The following is a 23739-nucleotide window of genomic DNA, read 5'->3' as shown; positions in this document are numbered from 1 at the left end:
CTCAGGCAACGACTCTGGGCTGGAACAGCACATGGAATCTGAGAGGCAAGATGCTGGAAGACAGTTCTCATTTCTGAAGGAAGAGACCCTAAAAGGTCCAGGTGCTGCCCTCCAATCATGGAATATCTAAGCATGACTTTCTATAACCCCAGGGAGAAACCTGTGCAGGTCAGAGAGATGGAGCCACGTCTTGCCCTGAGTGTGTACTATAATCAGTGATGGAGCCCCCAGCTCTCTCCAGTATCCCACAATGCACCTGTGCACTTTTTCTTATCACCAGGGCTTTCTCTTCATCCACTCTACTTGGCATTGCAAACAGCCTCTCCATCATTCCTTGGCATTGAGGTCAGAAATTAAGAGCAACTGCTCAGCTGCAGGGTGTGAGCTCAGCTGTCCCCCACCCCAACACAATGTACAGATAGTGCATTTTGACCAGATGCAAAATAAAATCTTTCTCACTAGATCTAACAATTGCTCCTGTTATTAGAGGACAATGTTTATTAAAGAGCATTTAAATTGCTCTATAGCTAAAACAGAGCTCAGTGCTCAGCTACATAATGAATTAAGTATTTCTCTGTCATCACTATGGTGCTCATATGTATCAGAGGGTTAAAATATATATACAGGCAACACACATTTCTAGATAAAAATAGTTCAAGCTCCTCTTTATAAAACACATGCATATAATATACACAGTTTTGAGGCAAATGAAAACACAAACAAAAAACCCTGGTACTAACGGCATTTCTGAACCCTGAGCAAACACCATAATTTATTGACTTGGTGTTTTATTCCCATACTGCTGTCACAGCTCAAAAACATATCTGGAAGCCCCGTTCGGAAATCATCTTTGGGTGGGCCTGCGATAGTTTTATTTTCACTTTATCAAACTTCTTTTAAGAATGAATGTAATATTTAAAATAGCCAGAAATTAGCTAATATTTTTCCAACAGATCTTTCATAACAATGTTTTCTTCACTTTGGGGTTTTAGGAGCAACACAAGGCAGAAGCCACACAAGGAAAAGGGCTCTTCTCACAAGCCATGGTGAAGGCATTCAGTTACCTGGGACAGAGCTGGTGGACGTTCTAGATAGAGACCTGCCCCAGGGTCACAGGTACCAACTACATGAGGTGGTTGGTGGCAGGGGTTTCTGCTAACTGTGCAGTATGGGGGTAGGGGGTAGAGGATGTTTCTCTAGATTGATTTTCCTGATGGGAAAGCCCCGAACCTGGTTCCATGGCCATCCTGGAAAAATGCCATCCGTGAGCTTATTCCTCGTAACAAATTCCTTTTCTGCTTACATTAGCTGGAATCAATTCCACTAGCTGATTCTGACCTGAAGAAGATTTCTCAGAGAACAAGAATGTCTTATCATTTAGGCGATAGAGTTGGACCACGCCCCATCACCAGTGAACACGTAGTCTTTGAATTTCCTGGGGATGAGTCCTGCTAGCTCTTCATCCATTTACATCCCCTCAGAATCCCAAGATATACCTGTCATCTTTATTGATCTGATCTCCAAATCCCACAGTGTCCACAATGGTGAGCTTCAGCCGGACATTGCTTTCCTGAAGCTCATAACTTCTGGCTTTTAACCGGACACCTGGTTCATTATGAGTAGCTGGGTCACTTTCAAATTTGGTGTTGAATAAAGTGTCCATTAACGTAGATTTGCCGATGCCCGTCTCACCTACATGACCACAAGAGAGAAATCAGAGAACGTGTCAATGCCTCTTAGTTATCAGAGCCCTTCGTCAGGAGCTTTGCATAATCACCTTTGTAGAATTGTTTAAAAAGTCATCACCAGAAGTCCCTCCACAAAAAGAGAACGAGTCAATTTTTTTCTATGTGTGATCTATCGAATACCTTCCTATAAGTGTCTTAATGGATTTCAGAAACTATTTTGCAGAATAGATCTTGAACTTACAGATCAAGATACTCTTCTTTCCCTCTGGTGAGAGAAACAGAACGTGTAAGCTTGCCTAGGGTCAGTGTGTACATTACAAAAACAAAGTGTATCTCTTCCTCTCCTAATTGTTGGTGTATGAAACTACATTACTTAAAGTATATTACTAAGTTTCTATTACTAGGAAAAAAAGAAAGACTTATTCCATTTATACTGAATTATCTGATATAATCTAACGTTGTCAAAAAGAATTACATTTTTCAAAACAACACTCTTGACAGTAATAGCAATAATAACAAACCCCGCTGATGTTACTGAGCGCTTATCATGCGCCCGGCCCGGGGGCAAGAGCTTCCAGTGCATCATCTCTTTTCAACCCTATTCCTCACCTCCAAGAAACGAACAGGGGCTCCTGTTTCCTCCATTTTACAGGTGGTGCACTGAGGCTTAGATAAGGTTAAGTGACTTGGCTAAAGTCATACTGTTAAGAGGCAGACCGAAGGTTCCAACCCAAGTTTGTGTGATTCTAACACCTACACTCAACCAACAAAGCATCCTGACTTGACTATTACAGAAAAAAAACCAACTGCCTAACATTTTCCATTTAGTTATAGTTACGAATGTGTGCAAATCTTCCATATTATCCCCATTTTCTTTCCCTATTCGTCTGGAGTCAAGATGGCAAACATTTGTTGGTTTTCCCAGTTTCAGGGTGATGTCCATGACAATGCAACTGAATCATGTTACATGACCTGCAACACTTATTAATTCACATTGATGATTCAAGTCAATAAATGTTTACTGAGGCCCTAATTAGTGCACAGCAGAGTAGCAGGTACCTGGTATCACTATCTGAATCAAATGGTAAGACCCAAATATGGAGCCACCAAGAACTTTAGCCAGACCTTCATAAGACCAAGCAAAACTCTCTTTAATTGTAATTCTTATATTGAATCAAAAATAGTTGCTAATGAGAAAGAACCCAGCCTTGTCACTGGTGGTGGTAGTGGTAGTGATTGAATGTGTGATGGTGAAAAGAGGGGAGTAGAAATCAAAGATCATCCATAGGAATGTCTTTTTTTCTTTTTTAATCTGGAAAATTTCCCAAATAGATTTCCAGCTAATTTAAACATACCAATATGTTACAGCCCTTTTAACAAATCCCAGGAACAGTTTCTCTTCTAGAGAATTGGTATAATGACTTTTAGGATGGTGACAATTCCATGGGGGGAAAAACAGCTCTGGGATTTGTAGCCTTAGGGCAACTCTCCCTCTGTAATGACAAAATCCACTTACTAATTAGGTCTGTATTACTCATTGCTTTTCGACATAGTGCAAAAGTGAAGTAGGATGGAGTCTTTTTGGAGTTGAGCTTTCTCTAATCAGAAGCCTTACATGCTTTACAATGATTCACTCAGAGGATAAGAGTTGTTCAAGTATGTTTGCCTTACTCTTTAACCTTTCCCATTGGGCCCCTGATACTTCTAAGATCAAAGAATTTCCTTTCATCAGCCTTCATTCAGCCAGTATTTTTCAAGTGTCTACTACTGTGTCCCCCCCAAAAATAAGGCCTACCCAGACAATCAGCTCTAATGCATCTTTTGGAGCAATAATTAATATTAAACCCGGTCTTATAGTAAAATAAGTCTTATATTATGGTAAAATCATATTAGACCCGGTCTTATGTTATAGTAAATAGTCTTTATAATATAATATAATATAATATAATATAATATAATATAATATAATATAATATAATATAATATAATACCAGGTCTTATATTAATTTTTGCTCCCAAAGATGCGTTAGAACTGATTGTCTGGCTAGGTCTTATTTTCGGGGAAACAGGGTATGTACCAAACTCGGTGCCAAGTTCTGGGAATACAACAGTGAACTAGCCTGCTGTGGTATTCTCCCATAACCTAGAATCTGACCTAGAACATGACCAATCAGACTCTAACTTATTATTATGGGGATGTTATTTTAAGCTCCTGACATAACCACACTCCTCTTAAGAGCAAGACCATACTTTATACCTGTGACCTTGCTAATGACCACAGGTAACTTGACCAGGGATGACCTCTGACAAAGGTACCCATAGAAGCCTGATTACTATGCTCAGAAAAAGTGCTCCATACTGGACAGTGACCTATGTATCCAATCAGAACTTCTCTCTTCAGGAGTTTCAATAAAGAGGCATACAGTCTGCACACAAGGTGATGGCATGGAAAAAAAAAAGATATACAGAGAGAAGGGAATAAGCAGAAGCTATGAGGCAGCAAAGGCTTTAGGTAAATCGAAGACATGTTTTTGACAGACCATTAGCAGGGAATACAGTACAAACAGAACAGACATACAGTACAGCTTACTATTTGAAATTCATTCACTAATAATACTTGAGTATTTCTTATGTGACAAGCACAGGTGCTGGGGATAAAATGATGAACAAAAACAGACAACAGACACAGCTTGAACTTCTGTAATACACTGAACGTCATTCCAGATTTCCATGAAGTCTGGCCGTGTAGCAGTTGAGACTATTTCCTATCTTCCTTACCTTCCTGAAAATTACAAGAAAAAGGCCCATCAATAAAAGTAATCTAAACTAGTCTTTGCTTCCTAACATAATAGAGCTCAACAAGCTCACATAAAAAAAGCTTTAAACAAAACAAAGTTACTATGTAATGGATATAGAAACACTTTAAACAAAACAAAGTTACTATGTAATGGATATAGAAACAAAACAGGGTTCTCAAGATACTTAGACTCTGGTAGGCAATTCAATTCTGTAAGTACTCCAGGCATTTTAAGTACCTGCTACATATGTAACTTTCTCAAGTGCAGCAGACTTCTTTTCAGGATTTATGTATTTTCAGACCATGGACAAAGAATGACAGCAGAATTACCTTATAAAGGTCTCTCTGTATCCATTCAGTTTTCATCGTTGCCCCCCAAAACAGCAATAAAGACGTCAATGTCCCTGGCAAGAATTCCAGGTTACCTGTATTGGACTGAAATTACCATCTCATTTTGCTAGGTTGAGAATTAGTTAAGCACATGTGAATCAGGAACACCATGTTTTTTGTTTTTTGTTTTTTTAAAGGAAAGGTAATTTTAATTATCATTTACATTAAGGTGGAAATTATGAACAATTAGCATTCCAGGCCCTACTTATAGCACAGGGTTAATCAATGGGTAGGAAAAACCACTGTTCCTCTAAATTTTGGAGTTCTTTACTTTCCTTTTCTATACTCTGTGCTTTTAAGAGACATAATTAGACACAGCTACTCTAGCAGCAGTGTGATTCACCAAAAGCAGTTCAGTAAAAATAACAGCTTTTGGAATAAAAGTCATGCTAGAACTAGGGGAGTTTTTTGATGCATTAGTTTTTGAGGCCTCTGTTTAGCCCCAGAAAGAAGGATATTTTCTATACTTTTGAGGACCCATAAGAATAAAAGGGCTGCTTTCTAACCGAGTAACTGAAAGCCTACCAGGCATAGGTTCCAATTCCAACTAAACAACTATAACAATATTTTGAGAAAATGAACGATTACCACTAATTCTGAAGCCTTTCAGAATGCCCTCACAGAGTGCCGGATGCAGAGTAGGCATTTATTAAAAGTTAATTGAGAAGGAAAATGATCCTGATGATCATTTATACTGAGATTTGCCACTTCGGTGGATTTTTCAGTTTGTTGTTTATTCTATTATAAATTCACCTGCCTAACCCTTGGTTGTTTGAATCATTAGAGAATTGCTCTTGAAGCATGGTCTGTGGCTTCTGTTTGTCCTGCTCCTGCCAGCGCTGGTGACCATGACACCCACATCACACCGGAAAGCAGTCCTACCTCTTCCATTCTATTCTCAGGCTTATTTAATCTGCAAGCTCTAAGTTGGACATTAAACCAACAAGCAAACAGGAACTGTATTATTAATCAGAAGGTAACTGTAGATTGCTCAAATAGCTGATCTATAATTCAGCATCTTTTACTCTGATTTCTAAGACTGACTAGTTGAATGATTACCCAAGTAACTGTGTAGGAACGTCTGCCTCCCTCCTCTAAATACTCGAGATTTTATTCTTGGAAGGAGCCAGAGAACCACAGAGCTATGTGCCTAAGCTGTGTTGTTTTAACTCCTCAGAGAATTGCCTGTGATGAAACACGCTTTGGGCGAACCCCAGCGGCCTGCGTGAAGGACTTCAAAGAACAGCACATGACACCTGGTATCGCATGGATTGATTGCGCTGACTTAGAAAGTGCTCAGGAACCTCGACCTAGATGTGGGGACATTCACCCTTATCTCATCTCGGAAAATCATGGGAGAAAGTCTAGGTGAAACTGTGTTTCATCTGGAGCAACTATTTTGTTTCTACTTTATAGATACTGTAAATCTGTCATTATTAAACTTTTAACTTGTAATTGGCGTGTAATATGTGCTCAGTAAATATCTATTGAATGAATGGATTCCCGCCAGCTCCTGGCTGAAAGACCAATGTATTCCTGATAGAACTGATTGCTACAGGCAGGCCTGCCTGATGGCACTGAGATCTGACTCTTTCCCTGGGTTCACTTTATTTTCGGGGGTTAATTTTATCTTTATTTCTTTACTCATTCATTTCACCTTGTAAACCCTTTATATCCTTTCCTGGAAAAGTAAGATGGGATAAAAATGTTTAAGATTTGACTGTAAAATCCTACAGTCTCTATTGACATGACAGGCTTGGCTGAAATGATTTTTACACTTGTCTGTCTTCTGCTCCTCTTCTGTCATCTCCTCAAAACAATTATGGCTGAGTTATTTTTAAAATGTCTGTTTTTCAAAATGTATTATTAATGTACTGTAACACTACTATTGAACAGGTTCCTCTTCAAAAGCAGGGGTGTTGCAGTATTTTATCCATCTTTGTATGTGCACAAAGCACCAACGTACAGCTGTATCAGTGCTGAAGTTTCTTGCAGAGCTAGTGTCATTTTGGGAAATGGATGTAAAAGATATTTAAATTTAAAATTGCGAAGAAAGGCTGAATACTAATTTAGATTCTCTGGAGAAATACAGCATGAGCAAGACAGAAAAGGCTTTATTTAAACTAAAGTGCAGCTATGGGGTGATTTAGCGTGTTGTAAACAAGATGGAGAATGGGGGAACTATAAACTCCTGGGTGTTCTGGTACCCGATTTAGCATCAAGAATTCTCTTCCGGGTTAAGTGAACACTACTGTCTCACTCTTTATTTCATTTCTTTCCAAGACTCAACAGAGATGGGTTCTAATACCAGACATTTACTGCAGTGCCTCTAAAACTAGACTAAGCTCATGCCAGGATTAGTTTCTGCCCTGGTTTGTACCCTCTCTTTGCAATCTATGTGTCTAGCCACAAACGGAAATTATAATTCTAAGACCTTTTTGATAAACATCATCTGCTTCCTTACTAGGATCATAACAGTTTTTAATCCTCAATTCCCTCCCATGTTTATCACATGAAAATATATTAATGATGCTATAAACACCACACATATACATACTGTGCAAAAAACTACAAATAGACAGTAGGATGACAAAGAGAAAAGCAAGTACCATGGATAGTTTTAAGCTAAATATGACACCTACTCCTCGAAGTGGCTGTCAAAATGTTTTGATCAACTAGAACGCTTTTTCATAGACTCTTGGTTTAGAAATAGATGGACCAATAATTGACAGTGAGAGTTGTTTTCTTATACACATATTTTGCTGTAAAATATTTATGGTAAAAAGATTTGATGTGTTCTACCATCTAAGGATAAGTATGCATAATACTTAATGCTGATACCCATCTCCCAAAGAGCTAATGCTGGCTCCAACCACAGAGTTCCAAAGAGTTATGGAAAAGAACCTGTTGGCTTGATACACTGAAAACAAAAAAATACTTATATAACTGTGAGAGAGCTGCTATGGTCTATCCAGTGTGTGCTTCTCCCATGTCCAGTCTCCTTTCTGATCAAGTCTTCTTTCTTATAAGGAATCTCCCACCCTGAGTGGGCATATGACTTAGGCCTGGTCAACCAGAGACATCCTGTGACTATTCAATGAGACTTGTCAGGAATGGCTTCTTCTTTCCTTTGGGATTGCTAAGCTGACAGCACTGCTTCTGTGAAGAAAAAGCCTGAACATGAAGCCAAACAGAAGCAAGCAGGATGAAGAAGCAGAGACAGAGCCCTGAAGACACTCTTTGCATTCCTAGGGTCAGCTGCTCTTAATTACACGATTCAGTATAGTTATTTTTTAGTGCATTGGGGGCTTGAGAAAGAGTCTTAATGGAGTTGAAACTTGATTTCACCAATTCTCTGTGGAAAATTTCCTAATACAAGAACAGTCAGAGACAGATAGTGTTGCTGGCTTGGAAGATGGAGGAAAGAATCCAAGAGCCAAGGAAGGCAGGTAGCCTCTAGCAGCTAGAAAAGGCAAGGAAACAGATTCCGCTAGAGGTTCTGGAAAGGAACACAGCTCTGTGGATGCCTTAATTTTTGCCCAGTGAGACACACTTCTACAGGACTGCAAGGCAATAAACTGGTGTTGTTTTAAGCCACCAAAAATAATTTCCGGATACAGAAAGACACAGACAGTTTCTAGAAGGCTTCTGCAGTGTTATTTCTGTGGAATGGAAATGAGGGTGAAATAGGAAAAGGGAGGGGATACCTTTTATAAACAATAAATATGTATTATTTTCGTCAGTTTGAAAAAATGACTTTAAATGTTTAAGAATGGAACCAGAATAAAAACCTAAGAACCATACGTCTCATCACCTACCCAGGAGAGTCAGAATAGTAGCTGTTAAAATCCAACAGGGCAGCATGGATGTGGCTTGTGAGGAATTACAACTAGCATCATAATTGTGCTATTTAATACAAGGGGTCAGCCAACATACCCCACTGCACAGCACACCCCTGGTCCAGGAGCCCAGTCCCCCTGGAAAGCTTTCCCCTACTTACAGGGGCCAGGACATAACTCTAGCACGTATTCTTGAAGCTGATTTTAGAGACAGGGCTGGGAGAAGCAGGGAAGAGAAGCCAGAATAGTAATTAGCCTACAATTTAGCACATTTTTCAATAGAAAAATCAACAAATTGCCAACAAATCGCTATGCTAATGAAGAATTGCCCTGCTCTGCAATGAGCACTTACTGGGAGAGAAAAAAACAACTTATTTATGCCACTCTGTAGAACTAGCGGCCATTCAGGAGGTCCCCTGCTGAATTTTAAATGGCTCCATGCAGGGAATAGTAGAAAGAATGAGAGCTGGCTGCCCTGGTCATGTTTCTCTCTTATCTACTGCTAAAGACGGAATGCCAGAGAGGAAGCTGGTCTACTGTGCAAGTCAATTGTGGCTTTCTGCTAATGAATGTCCAGTGCAGCAGCTACATTCAGTATATTCAAATAGTTTTGAAAAGGGAAATGTCTGCCCCTCCCCCCAATAGCTAACAAATAAAATGGTAGTTCTTACATGGAGCACACACCTTTTCTAAATTTATTTAATTTTACTCAGATTAATACTGGTGCATTCTGCCAAGCCTGGGGGAAGGATAGTCCATTTGACTACATACAGAAATACAGAATTCTTTTGGTCTATCTCAGAGTGATGTCTCAGAAGTATATGCCCAGGGGACAATGGCAACAAAACAATGCAGCCCAAACCACTTCACTGCTGTCAGCTGGTCATTCATCAGGAGGGACAGTGAGGGCGAGGGAAAGGCCATTATCTGCTCCAGGGACAAGACTGCTTCAAACCAAAGGATTTCAATTTCTATTTTCCTCTTTTTCTACCTTCTTTTCTACCTTCCTCCTCTTAGTTTGAAAGGTATATGAGTAGAGAGAAGAACAAAAATGCCAGTGCCAGAGGCCTAGGCTAATGAGAAATGTTTAAAGGACATGAATAAAACACACTGAGGACATACAGAGAAGTAAGATCTCTTTGGCCTTTGTTGTTTATCTGCCAGGAATAAACTAAGGACAATATTAGATTCCAACTTAAGGACAAAAGGTTAATTTGACAATTCAGGCAAAAAATGGATTTCAAATATGAAACAGAATTTTAAAATTGTCTTCTGCGCTCTAAAAGCAAACATTTAAGACATTATAAGTTTATTAAAATAGAATAGCTTCAGATTTCACTTTCTGTAGATAGAATTCCTTTTAAAAGATGTCAGTAGAGGTTATTATTGCATTGTAGTCAGAGAGCCCAGGAACAAATTCTTAAAAGGCTTGTGAGTAATCATTACATGGCACATCTCAGTTCCTTCTTTCACCTTCTATAATCTATAGTTAGGGTCTAAATCACTACCCCCATCAAAAATTAAAATACATGTTTTAATAGCAGCATTAAACTAACCACTTACTTGATTGAGTGACACAAATAAAAATAACAATTTGAGTAACACCACAAAGCTTACAAAGCATTTACCCAAATACAAGTCTTAATCTTTGTAACTGTGTGCCAAAGTGGGTATTACTGCCCTACTTTACTGATTAAAAAAAGAAGAAGAAAAAAAAAAGAGTAAAAATACTATTCCCCTTATTTTTTGAAAATGTGCCCCCTCTGACTGTCACCTGCCAATTAAGGGTCAGATTTGTTGCTCAGCAGCAAGTGATGAGTCACTTACCAACACACAGGATGTTGAAACAGAATCCTTGAGAAGTAGATTTGTTGACCAACTGGTCAGGAAGACTGTCAAATCCAACATGGCCAGAAAGGGACAAGTTTCGAAGCTCTTCATTCTGGAATTTCAGAGGGGGAACATTTGAGAATCCGTGAACTTTGCCACCTGGGTATCACACGTTACGCACATTACTCTCTCCCTTCCTGTCTTCTTGACATGTACCCACACCCTCCTCGGCGTCTATACAACTGAAGGTTCTACACAACAACTCCAAAGCCTCACTCTTTCCACAGAATCACACTGACTCCCAAAGTACACTATCTCCCAAGGGACCTCATTCCTTGTTACACGTGTACTGATGCAGGGAAAATGGAGCTTCTAGAGGTGGCTAGTTCAGATACGCATTCAGAGACATAAAAAAATGCCAACCATTTTGATAGCTTTGAACACTCAAGAAAAACTTTCAAATTACTTTCAACCCAGAGTATAAAATAAATAAAACTCTTCTAGATACACAAAGGAGCTTTGAGAAGCTCCCAGTGGAGGATACATACTTGTTAACAATTATGGAAATTCTGTAACCACCATAATGTAACATATTTAAAATGACTCAACACATCAGTTGGTCCCATCTGCTCCATTAGCCGTCCAGGCTCCTTGGGGCTTTCTTGCTCTGCCCTACACATCTCCTGGCACAGGCCCTTCGCCCAGCCTCTCAGGATTACTGACGGAGACTGGGTTAGGTAGTTATCAGACATTTCAAAAGTTGGGTGAGTCATGCTGTTTTATAAGATGGTGCTGACTGCCTCCATGACTTTGAAGGCATCCAATGGGTGTTGGAAATAATCTGTGAAACATTTTTTCCCCCCAGGAAAACAGAGGTCACCTATGGTCCTTCAATTACAGTACCACGGTTATGGTTTGGGATTCCAGAAACCAGATAGTGAAAGCCTTCTTGAAAACAAGACTGCTGACCTTCTGGCTATGTTGCCAATGAACTTTCTATTCAAAATACTGAAGTCTGGGTGAGAAAAAGAGCCTCAAAGTTACATTTTTTTTAATAAAAAAGAAAATGACTTTGCACAGGAACACTTATATTTTTAAATACTCATTTTCATTATTCTCCTATCTGTGTTATATAATGATGAGAGTGATCTCTTTTAATCAAGGACTGAGACTTCATTTCAAATCACTATGGTTACTATATAGGCAGAGAAATGTGACTCCCTACATGCAGTGATTTTAATGGAATGTTTTATGAACAATACAATGTCTAAGGTCCTTGCCAGCTCTAAAATTCTGATTCTGTGAAAGAAGACTAAAAATCATCACACTGCCTTAATACCATGGTGGCAGCTGCAGGTTTGAGGTCAATGGGACAGAGAACAGATGCCTCGTCTATGAATAGTTTCCTTGAAACCTGCCAACAGGGAATATGAGCCTCAAGAGGAGGCACTTATCCTTGAACAGGATGGCACGGTCGACAGCTCACCAAACAGCTTCCGGAGCAGACCCGGGTGGGCAGCAGTCCTGGTAGCGGGCCAGGGCTCCCAAAACACCACACGGCCCTATTTCTACTACCTGCCCCTTCCTCTTCAGATACCTCAAAGGCTCAGACAGCAGGTATTTTTAGGGTGTTTACCACATCCGGGAAGACTTGGGGGAGGAGGATTTGAAATGAGTCTGGGTTATATTTAGAAGTCTCTCCATCACAGCTGTGCAGTGGCTGTTGTGCAGGAGGGTAGGAGAAGCTACACCAGCCTTCGTTTCACTCGCGTCACTGACTTAAACAGTCAGCGATGGGCATGAAAGGAGACAAGACAAGAAAGGACCATCATCGCACATTCCCTCTCTTCTCTACCACAATAATTCTTTTAATTTGGGGGTGGGGGCAGGGGCAGGAGGGGGCTTGAGATTTATTGCTTTGGGCTCTGGATTGTTGGGTTTTTAGAGTCAGATATCTACCCATGAGCCAATCCTGGGAAAGAATCAAAGTTAGTAATTACAGCTCTCATCCCAGTACCCAATGCTCAGCAGCTCATATTCTCACCATTTCCAAAACACGAGAAACCACCCACACACCCACTGAGTATTTTTATACCCACTGAAAACCACATACGAAATGAAGGGTTATAAAACAGTTTGGTCTTGAAATGTTTTTAATTTGAAGTTATGTCTTTCGAGTCTGTCTTCTAACTTTGTAATATAAAATATGTACATTTTATAATGCCATTTTAAAATTCCACAATCTTAGCCTTATTCTCTGCCCAGTATTAAAGGAATCTTGAGAGTTATTGCCCATTAGTATGTGATGGGGAAAAAAGGGAAATAGGAAATTTCTCGTTGGGTTCATGAACAGGCTTAAAAACTGGGAAGCACTAAAGAAAATGGGAGGCGCGGCTCTAACTCACACATGGCCGCTGAGTCGAGTTCCTACCCTCCAGCATTTGATAGTCCCATGTTTATTGCTTCATTCCTTAGCTGTCTCTATCTGAAGAATGTGGGGTCTCTTTTGAGTTTATAGGCGTGGGCTCAGGGAATCTCATATGTCCTCACGACTTTAGCACTCGCAGAATCGACTCTGAAACTTTACCTCTGAAACTGACCTCTGCCTGCGTTCCAGTTCTGAATTTCTATCAAACAGGTAGTTCTCTTGGGTTGTCCTATCTGTACCTCAAACTGACATTCACCAAACTGAAACCATAGCCCTTTATCCTAAACTCCCCCCACTCTAGAGTTCCCCATTTTCCTGTTAATGGCACTTATCTGTGCTTGAGACCCAACTCCCTGCACAAATTCTAACGTACTGTTGATGCCACGTCCTCTTCTGTTTCTACAACTCGACAGCCTTGCAGCTGGTGTCCTTGCCTCGATCCCATTCCCTCTCATCATCTCCCAACCTGGCTGCCAAAGGGATGTTGGTACTCAAAGGCCCTAAGCCCCACCCCCAGCCTGCCATCTCAGAACCGCTATGGGCTAAACCCAAACCTCCATTCTTCCTGGATCACCCACTTGTCCCCAGGGAGCACCTTACACTGCAGTTAAACGGAGTTACTTACCTTTCCTGGGGCAATCCCAGGATTCTCCCCATCAGAGTTGACTTAAACTATTTCCTTTACCTAGAAGGGTCAATGTATACCTATCCAAACCTTCCAGATCCCACTGAAATTGTATCTCCATCATTGACTTTTTTATAAAAATCTCAGGGAAAGTTTCAGTAAGCATTCCTCTTACCAATAAAAGAAAATAATTGGATAAAGCTATTTGGTATTCCACGACCATCATCACAATAGCTAACATTGATTGACCATTTCCAATGTTCTGGAAAAGCCCTCCACACGAATGGACTAGTTAACTTATCCTAACAATTGTATGAGGTAGTTCCTAGTCTTACCCAATCTCAACTTACAGATGAGAAAGCAGGGCACGGAAGTTTGGTAACTTGCCCAAAGGCACACAGCTCGTTAGATGAGTTGAAACGGGAACCTAGGAAGTCGGGTCCAAGTCCGAGGCCCTCAGAGCAGTCACTGCCACCTCGTGAGGATGGAAATTCCCAGGGAGCCCCAGACCACGCATGAGGTCAGCATTATAAAAATCCAGTATGTTAAAAGAGAAAGAAAAGAATTCTCTAAAATTTTAATTGCTTGGCAGCCCTAAAAGGTGGACGTCAAGAATTAGAACTGGTAAAGTTGCTCCAAACATATTTTCCTTGGTCCTGGCAATGAAAAGACACTGATTTTTGCAGCTATGTCACATGAAAGCAGTAACATAAGGCTCAGTTTTCACCTTTTTTTGAGACGAACGTGCTAATATGGAGCCACTAAGTAAGAAGACCTTAACTGAGTTAGTCTCCCACTTGCCAGTCTACTCTAGGGTTTGTACTTAGATGATTTCTAGGCCCCCTCTATCTAGAAATGGGTTATGACTAAATTCTGCTGTATAAGATAACCAGTCTTTAACTTGACAATCTCATTTTTCTCTTTCCAGGACATCTCCACATGGATACATTTATTTTTTTGTTCATTCAAAAACACTCACCGATCAAAGCACTAAGGGAATAAGATACATTATTTTTGTTATTCGTCAATAAACGCTCTTCCTGCCTGTAGGAGGTTTACAGTGTAGCGCTAGAGACAGGACATAAGCAAATGTGCTACTATTAAGGAGAAAAGTGATAAACATCGTGACTTGAGCTCTGGGAGGATATGGAGGAGCAGTACCTGCTGGTTAGGGAGGTTCAGTGGGGCACCATTTACGAAGACCGGACTTCCCCCCTCTACCAGGGTATCAAAAGTCCAGCTCGCAGAAGCCTTGTAGACAAATGCTATCTATGCCCAAAGGGTCACTTTATTATGAATGTTTATACTCCGAAGTTTAAAATCAACAAGTTTTTCATCAGCTGCCTAGTTGACTGCATTATTGAAATAATGACCAAACAAGTTATATAAGATGAGCACCCACACCCACATTCTGAGTGCTGCTTTAAAACACGTTCCACAATTCCATCTCTCGCTTACCCAGAAGCAGGCTGGCAAAAGGCCTGGACTCAGACAGCCATAAGTATAAACCCCAATTTTGCTTCCTACTTGCTTTGGTCTCTGCTCCTCCATCAGTACAAACGGAACACTTGGCAGGGTGGTTGGGGGGAGCTAAGGAAACGGCATGTGTGAGAGGGCCTAGCATTCAACAGGTCGTGGGGAAACCTGGGTTTCCTTTCCCTCAGGTAGGCAGGAGGAAGAGACAATGATAATTTCAAAATCTGAAATGAATGAGGAGCTCTCCAGTGGCTGCTGAACGTGCCAGGAGAAGCTGCTGAGCAGCAAAGCCCTAGGACTAGCCAAGAAAGAAAAATCACAAAGGGAAAAACAGAATGAAACACAAAGGAAGTGGAAGAGTGAATGAGAATTCTAGCCTAAGAAAATCCACCCTAAATAGGAAACTCATTTACAAAGCTGGGGGAAAAGCCATAGAATCCCATTCCTGCTGGCAGGCCTAAGAATCCTCCCCTGCCGGCCGGAAACCAGTCTGGATTCCCCATCTTCATTTTTGCTTCTATTTTAATCCACCACATAGCCTCTTGAAATTAACCCGCTGGCTAATTTCAATAGAACGCAGATGGATTCTATTCACCACACTCAAAAGTAAAGCGCTACCCCATTTCTTTACTTTGAACACTGAAGGCCTCAGTCGGTGCGGTTAGGTCATACTTACCAGCCAGGGGAAACTAGAACGTGTTACCAAGTTGATGTGTGTTTTAACTTATGCTGAAAACAATCGGACTTAATTTTTACCTTTAATGACAGACATTACAACTTAAGTTTAGAAAGATTTTTGCCCCTTTAAATTTTTAATTATCTTTTAATTTAAAAGATAATTTCTTTTGTGCATTTGTTTAGAGAGCTGGACATTTTTGTTGACAAGAGGTGCTGATTCTATTCTCTTCAACTCCTCATTTTGTAAGTGTATCGATCCAAATCACTTACTTCCCAGGCTTACGTTTTCTCATCTGTAAAATGAGGAGATTTAACCAGATGACCTCTAAGCAAAGTCTTTGGTTCTAATGCTAATTCAAGGTTTTTTGAATCTGGAAGTCAGAGATGCATAAATCTACATCTGTCATTTTGCTTGAGGAAAGCCGACACGGGTGAAAAATTCCTGGTAGTATTTTCTCTTGCCAGATCAAGATGGCTCCATTTTTCAATGACCCATGAAAGGGAGTTTCTATCAGTTACCCTGGGAAACTCCAAACCTAATAGAAATCTGTGTGCACACCTGATCTTTTCATTTTTGCTTAACTATAATAACTAGGACTTGGTTAGGGGAAAAAAAAAGTTATGAACCACCCTCGACAACTGCCCTGCTTAAAAAAACATTCTTTTCCCTTCCTCTCTATCTGCAGCCTTCCACAAGATTTTTCAAAAGTGGATTTATAGCCTCAAAACAAAACAGGAAATAACTCCTCTGTGTAAGTTAATCATCTGTCTTCAAGAAGAAAAGTAAATATTCATGCTTTCATTCATTCGACAAATATTTATTGAATACCAACATGTGCTGGATAAATGCTGAGAAGAGGATGGTGAGAAAACAAAGCATGACTAAGTCATGGGGCATATAGTCTAGTGGGACACACAGATGTTAATCAAGTAGACACACCCCGGGGGGGCCAAAAATGTACACAAGTGGACACTTTGGTCAGCGCTGGTCAAGCAGTAGTTTGCCGTAATCAGAAGTGTCTGGACGCTGATGGTAACCACTTTGAGCACCTCTTCTAATTGCAGAAGTCAAACGTGACTTGTATTCATCTTTTGTTATTGGTATGTATTGAGTATGACAATTTTAATACAGTTTTCCTTTCTTAAAATATGTATACTTTGGAGCACACGTGTCTTTATGTATAAATGTTTTCATATTTTTGGGATAGATACCCAGGAGAGGATTGCTGGGTCATATGGTAATTCTATTCGTAATTTTTTGAGGAACCTCCACACTGCGGGTGGGAGATGAGGGTAAGGGGGATCAAACATATGGTGATGGAAGGAGAACTGACTCTGGGTGGTGAACACACAATGGGATTTATAGATGATGTAATACAGAATTGTACACTTGAAATCTATGTAATTTTACTAACAATTGTCACCCCAATAAATTTTAAAAAAATGTGTACACTTTTTTTGGCACCCTCTGTATATGTGCGTAACCATAAGCTATCCAAGGTATAGGATGCAATGCAGCCTTATAAGTCATGTGATTAACTGGCCGTCCTTGCAGGGAATTTGCCAGCCTATCTAGGATGTAAGAACGTGTATTAGTCTGCAGCATTGTCAGATATTAGTTTGGTAGATAGCTCCTGGGCACAGGTGATACGCAGATTTTATATATGCAGATGAAAACAAAGAGTCTTTCTGACCAGCAGCACTGCCTGATGGGAGGAGACAGACCTGAGTAAAACACAAGTCTTAAGAAAACAAATGTCCAATTTTAATGGAGCTGAGATGGAACCATGGGGCATACTCCCTTTGCTCTCTGTCTTTTCCCCATAAAGAAGATGCCCACTTGGAGAAGAGGTACATAGCCCTGCTTTAGCTTACGTTGTGTCTTTCTTTGAGGTCTTGTTTCAGTAATGCAGATGCTGAAGAGAGGCAAAGAGAAGAATACACTATTTCTCACACGAAATCCTTAACTGACCACTGGCCACTTCCCAGTATTTGGAGAAATTCTAGATTCACAAAATGTCCAAGAAGTAAGTTTTACCCAAGTGCCTGATTGATCATTTTTGTAAGCACATACTCTTATCTAACTACATCTTAGAGAGCATGGCTGGTTTCACATTCTCTTTTAAAGAAAGTTAAGTTGGTGGGAAGATGGGAAACGCCCTCAGCTCCCATGCAAAAGGGAAAACACTGGAATGCAAAGTATCAACCCAAACCACAACTATGAAGCCTGCATCAGGATGTTTCCAAGGCTGGGCATTGCTGGGGTAACTTTCATAACATAAATGTCTGAAGCATCTCATTACCAATGAGCATCACGTTCTTTAAGGATGACTTGGACAGCCTCTGCTACTCTGCTCGTCATCTATACCATGAAATCCCAAGGCTGAAGCCAAGAAAAACCCCCCAAGGAAATTGTCTCACATAAGCAACAGAATAGAGAGAGCCAGGAAGAAGAGGAGAACAGTTAGGAGGAAAACCATATGAGGAAAGAACTTGAGTGCAGCCCAGCTGGAGGCTGGGACTGAGAAGAAGGGGCATCCCGGGGCCAGCCCCCACGTCACAAAGCCGGGGACATCAGCTCTGACTGCCAAACCCAGGGAGCCACCCTCGTAAACACCACCACACAACCAGAAAAGATCTTGATTAACATTGTGTAACTGCCCCAATTTCAAGTGCCATCTCTCAGGAACTCTCTCCAAAAGACTCCCAGCAAAAGAAAAAAATTTATTTTTCCAGATCCTTGCAAAAATAATGTGGTATGGGGGTTTTCTTAGGCATTTGCTGGAAAATTTTACTTCCTAATTGTTACATTTCTGTAATTTTGAATTATTACCGCCCCCCCCTAAAAAAGCATACTTTTTAATAGAAAATAAAAGATTTAAAAAATCATGGAATGCTAATAACAATAATAGTAAATAAATACTAATAAATATTTTACAGGAGGGAAGCCAGCAATTTTTATTGCAGCTAATAGATGAGTGATAGTATAAAATATATGAGCAAAATATGAGTTTTTCTAACAACAGAACCAAGTCACGGTGGTAAGAGTAAGCAGAAGAGCAGTAAAGAAGAGTACAGTAGAAAGTGCTTGACACAGAAAGTCAGAGAACTCCGGGCAGCTCTATCATTACTTAGGCAAAAGAAGTCACGTAACACTCAGCATCAGTTCTGTCCATTTTAAAAGAAACTATCTCATAGGGCTGTTGCAAGAATTAGCATCGTTCTCTATCCCCGGCGCGTGTGATATTTTCCTTAGATGACCTGATCTGTGCCCATGACTTCCGCGACCAGCCGTCAGCTAACAACCCACAGTCATAACCCGCAGCCCTCCCCCCTCCCTGCATCCATGGCTCAGGCAGCTCTCAGCCAACATCTCCTAGTGGAACCTACCCAATCCCCATTCTGAATACAAATCTGTTCTTCCTCCCATTTTCTTATGTGAAATGGCAACAGCACTTACTTCAAGGTATCAGAGTTCCCTAGAATAGCATCAATTGGCATTCATATTGCTAAAAATCTGCATAAACTTACAGGCCTCTGCCCTCTGGCAGAAGGAAAGATGGCGCACAGTTTAATCATCTCACTCCCTCCTCTGTGGTCTGAATCGGACAGTGAGGAGTTCTGGATGACATCCGTACCGGGTTAGCTTTTCTCCTCTGCGCCCAGATGTAATAACCGTCCATCACACCTTTTTTCGATTGCCCTTTCCGATCCAACCTTCTTAATTGACATACGAAGTGCACCCAGTGTAACGGCTGATTTCCATATTACTGGGCCTGGAAAACCCATAAGTTGGGTATATTCCTCTTTTCCTAACACTATCCTCATGAGACCTCACCAAAATTTATATCCAGTGTGATGATGTTTCCCAGAATTCAATTTGTCTCCAACCTCCCCGTTCTCAGCTAAGGAGGCAGGTGCAGTAGCTGGCTCGCTTTCCCTGTGCACAGAGCAGGCCACCAGGAACACCCTGCGCCGAGGGGCCTGGTCCTGCCGCCTCTCCGTTACCCTCCATTACCCGTGGCCGGCCTCAGAGGTAAGAATTCGTATTGGCTGCTGAGTGAAGCCTGATACCCAAGGCCTGAAAACACCTTGCTGCTTCAGTTCTTGCTCTTCCACCCACGCCCCCAGATTGGTCTTCCGTCTTTTTTACATCCCAGTTTCACAGAAAACAGTAACTGCCCACACTTCCTCCAAGAACTCACTGGTTTGTCTGATCCGAGTTCACCTTTGTCCCACAGATACTAGATTCCTCACATAACAATGAGGAAAACATACTGTTTAAAAGGAGTCCACAGAAATGGGTATCTGAAGTGAACAGTGCCCCAGCTGCTGCTTACAACCCCAGATCCTGGGGGGTGGGGGAGTCAGGAGGAGGGTTCTGGGTTATTAGTAAAACAGCCTTTCAGCAAATCACCATACCAAGAATGACATCCAAAAATTGTAAAAAAGTGGGAGTACTTTTTTCTAACAAATGGAATGTTTTTCTAAAGTCGGTAGAAATACTGAGAAGTGAAATCTAATTGGATGCTACGAATGAACAACAACAACAACAACACAAAAGACATTTTCTTAAGTTTCCAAAGACCAGTCTTTTTATTTGAGTCCAAGTAACTACTGCCTGTAACAGCTTAATGTTACAAAGTGCTGATGAGCAGAAACTCTCATGTTTGGGAATGACAAGGCCCACATGTACATTCCAGGGACTCTTGCAAATTTTGCAGTACTCAGAAGAAGACAGGGGTGGGAGGGAAGCAATGTGACAAATAGGCAAGAAATATTTATAAAGGCACAATCCGATTAGAAACAGATGCTACCACGTTCTCTCACACCGCGACATCACAGGGCTGGAGAAAGCCCTTCACTGGGCCAGGCACCGCGGAGAACTGATGACACAGCCATGAAGGAGGGTCACTAATGAGTTAAAAAAACCTGACTCATTACAACTCGACTCCATTTCAAACATATCACCTATCTTGCAGGAGAAAACCACCCAAATTTTCACAGTTGCTCATTTGGGTCACTTTGATCCCTGTTGCCCTGCCTGTATGGTGCGGTATATGTTTCAGACAAGCTGTTTCGAACGTGATGAATAGGAGGAGGTCAAAGATCATTAAGGGGCCTCTATCAGCTGGAAGTCTTTTCCTTGACTTTTTATGTAAGTTCTCCTCCTCAGAGTCACACATCAATTCCTCAGTGCTTCCGATCTGAGAAATATTGTGGCTCAGTTCATATATTTCTATTCACCGAATGCATTAATCAGCAAATAATGAAACACGGATGGGACATTTCCTGCCCTATGCCACCATTTCTATCACAGGATATAAATTAGCCACTTCCTTTCTGAAAGATATTGTTTATTTCTGTCCGTTTCTGAAAATGGAAGGGGCTTTCAGTGACTGCTATAAACTTGTAATGATAATCTCTGAGAAAGAAGAAAAAATCCCAACCAGCTCTAAGGCAGCCGCAAACAAAAGTACCAGGGATGCTGCTCTCACAACCAGCCACTTTCTCCCCCCAAAGCATATTCAGTTCCTCGGCCAGACGGATCTAGAACAGCTTTGAGTACAGGGGTCCATTTCTTGCACCTGAAAATTGGAGGACTACACCCCAAATGCCAAAGCCATGGGAAATACATTCTTAGGAAATAAATATACAAATTAACAATTGACATCACTCTGTAAATGCCACTAAACAATCCCGAAAAAACAACCAAGCCTTCCTAAGATGAGAGTTGCAGTGCATCTTAATCTCAGCCCTGGCTGAGACACTGTCATGATAGAATAGAGGTTAAACACGTAGATTTGGGGTATGTTTTAATTTTCTATTGCCATGTAACAAATGACCACAAACTTGGTGGCTGCAACACCTATTCATTAGCTCTTGGTTCTATAGGTCAGAAGTCTGGGCAGGGCAGGGCTGGGATCTGCACTCAGCATATCACAAGGCTGAAACCAAGGCGCTGGCCAGGCTGTTCTCACCGGAAAGCTCTGGCGGAAAATTCTGCTTCAAGCTCATTCAGGTAGTTGGCCGAATTTCATTCCTTGCAGTTGTAGGACTGAGGTCTGCCTCTTCTTGCTGGCTGTCAGCCAGAGGCTGCACTCAGCTCCAAAATGTCACCCACAGTTCCCAGCTATATGGCCACCTCATCTTCATAGGAAGCAGAGAATCCCTCATGCCCCTCCCACATATCAAATCTCTTCTTCAGGAAGTCTAGTCTCTTTTAAGGGACTGAAGAGGCCAGGTCCAGCCAGGATAATCCTATCCGGAAGTCAACTGTGCCAGAACACAATCTAATCAAGGAGTGACTGTCCCATCATATTCACAAGTTCAGAGGATATAAAGCGCTAAGGCACCGGGGGCTAATACTTCTGGCCATATTAGGATTCCCCCTCCACAATTTACACTATAATATTGCTATATTCTCCTGGGTAACTTTAGGCTAGAATACAATATTAGTATTTTTTAACTCAAACAAGACTAAGTCTCCAGGTAAAAAAAAAAAAAAAAGACAGAAATTAATAAAAGCATAGTAAACAAGGTCTCTCTCAAGTTACCAAGGCATTTGCACCCCGTTTTATACCAAATTTGATATGGCAGCTAACAATTTAACTAGCTAAAGGTCACTTTGCCTTTGGAGGAAGTCTTCCAATAAAGTAAGTTGCAAATATTTAGGTGCCTCCTGTGGAACAAGAATTCTAGGAAATGCAAAAGCTTCTTGAGGAACTTATGCCATATTAGGGAGAAAAGTCACTGAGATAAAACAGAAGACAAATGCAAAATGTTCGATGATGAAATATAGTATAGAGGTGATCAGGGTAAGACAATGGGACCATAGCAAAAAAGTAAGGTTTTCTCAGGGGGAGTCAGATCTGAGTCAGGTCATGATAAGGTGAAACAGATTTGGGTAGCTGCAGAGGAGGAATATTGATGGGAGGAGAGAAAGAAGGAGAGTCTGTCAAGAGAGGCAGCAGGAAAAGAAGGAGGTCCAAAGGGCACGGAAGTCAATGGACTGGAAAAACTGAAGAATAATTAAGGGTGGAAGATATGACTTTAAAACTGGTTCACATTTCAATTTACTGGAAATATTCCTTAAAGTGAAGCGGGACAATGACCCATATAAGCAAAGCAACACACAACTAAACACTCACAAGCCCAGGCTCTGCCCCTGGGTGTTGCAGTGCTGAGTGAGGCCGAGATGTAGGAGCAATCCCTGAGCAGTCACATCAGAAAGAGTTTTCTGTGTCCTATTACCCAGTGCTCTCATAAACAGATCTCCCCACCAGAGCAGCAGCCCAAAGGATCTACAGTATAGAATTGCTTTCTAGCCAAGGTTTTAACCCAGATTACCAGCCTGGGCAACAATCCAAATGGTAAGCCATTTGATGCAAACTTCCTTCACAGCATTAAAAAAAAAAAAAAAAAAAAATGCATATCTTGCAGAGAACCTAATAGACTGACTCCATTAGTTGTGGCTACAATTTCTGCCATTCTAATCAAGCTACAGCTTTCTTATTTCTTCCTTACTTCATTCTTCTCAAAAAATAGAACCAGTTAACCCTTAAAAAAAAGGAAATGCTCCCACTAGCAGAACAGACAACTTTCTGTCTTACAGAAGATTAATTGCCCATCACAGAAGCCTCCATCTAACTGTAAGAGAACATTGGTTTAGGGGTTTTCTCACATACATTGGTGTGCTTAGGAAAGCAGACCCAAGAGACTATATTACAATTTCCCTCTATTCTCAAATGTTTCCTATTGATGGGTGATTTTAGACGCTGGCTTTCTTGTCTAGATCAGCTAATGCAAAACAAACCTTCTTTTCACATGCTGTCACAAAAGAATGTTCCCACAGTCCCCTCCACCCCTCCACTGTCTCTTAAAGAGGCAGTATCATTATTATCATTGGTATTTCTGCATAATCAAGTAGGGCCCAAGTAGGACACTGGGAAACCTCTGTTACATACAACAATCTGTTATAAAATCCC

The 23739-nt window shown here is 41.0% G+C and overlaps 1 protein-coding gene across 12 annotated transcripts in view; it reads right to left on the bottom strand.

The window, feature by feature from the left end:
- The window catches only part of SEPTIN11 (septin 11), a 153156-nt gene that overhangs the window by 98955 nt on the left and 30462 nt on the right, over positions 1 to 23739 (bottom strand). For all 12 annotated transcript variants that reach the window (XR_012493680.2, XR_012493681.2, XM_019720312.3 and 9 more), the window contains exons 2-3: positions 10542 to 10656; positions 1497 to 1692 (exon numbers count right to left, since the gene is read on the bottom strand). Coding sequence is in view for 10 of the 12 variants with exons in the window: in XM_019720312.3 (XP_019575871.2) it covers positions 1497 to 1692; positions 10542 to 10656 (311 nt within the window). In the remaining 2 variants the exon portion in view is untranslated. The remainder of the gene's footprint in view (positions 1 to 1496; positions 1693 to 10541; positions 10657 to 23739) is intronic.

Source organism: Rhinolophus sinicus, chromosome 1 (assembly GCF_057876585.1).
Source record: "Rhinolophus sinicus isolate RSI-liver-muscle chromosome 1, RSI-T2T, whole genome shotgun sequence".
In the NCBI taxonomy this organism is placed as follows: domain Eukaryota; kingdom Metazoa; phylum Chordata; class Mammalia; order Chiroptera; family Rhinolophidae; genus Rhinolophus; species Rhinolophus sinicus.
This window is presented reverse-complemented; position numbering and strand designations above follow the sequence as displayed.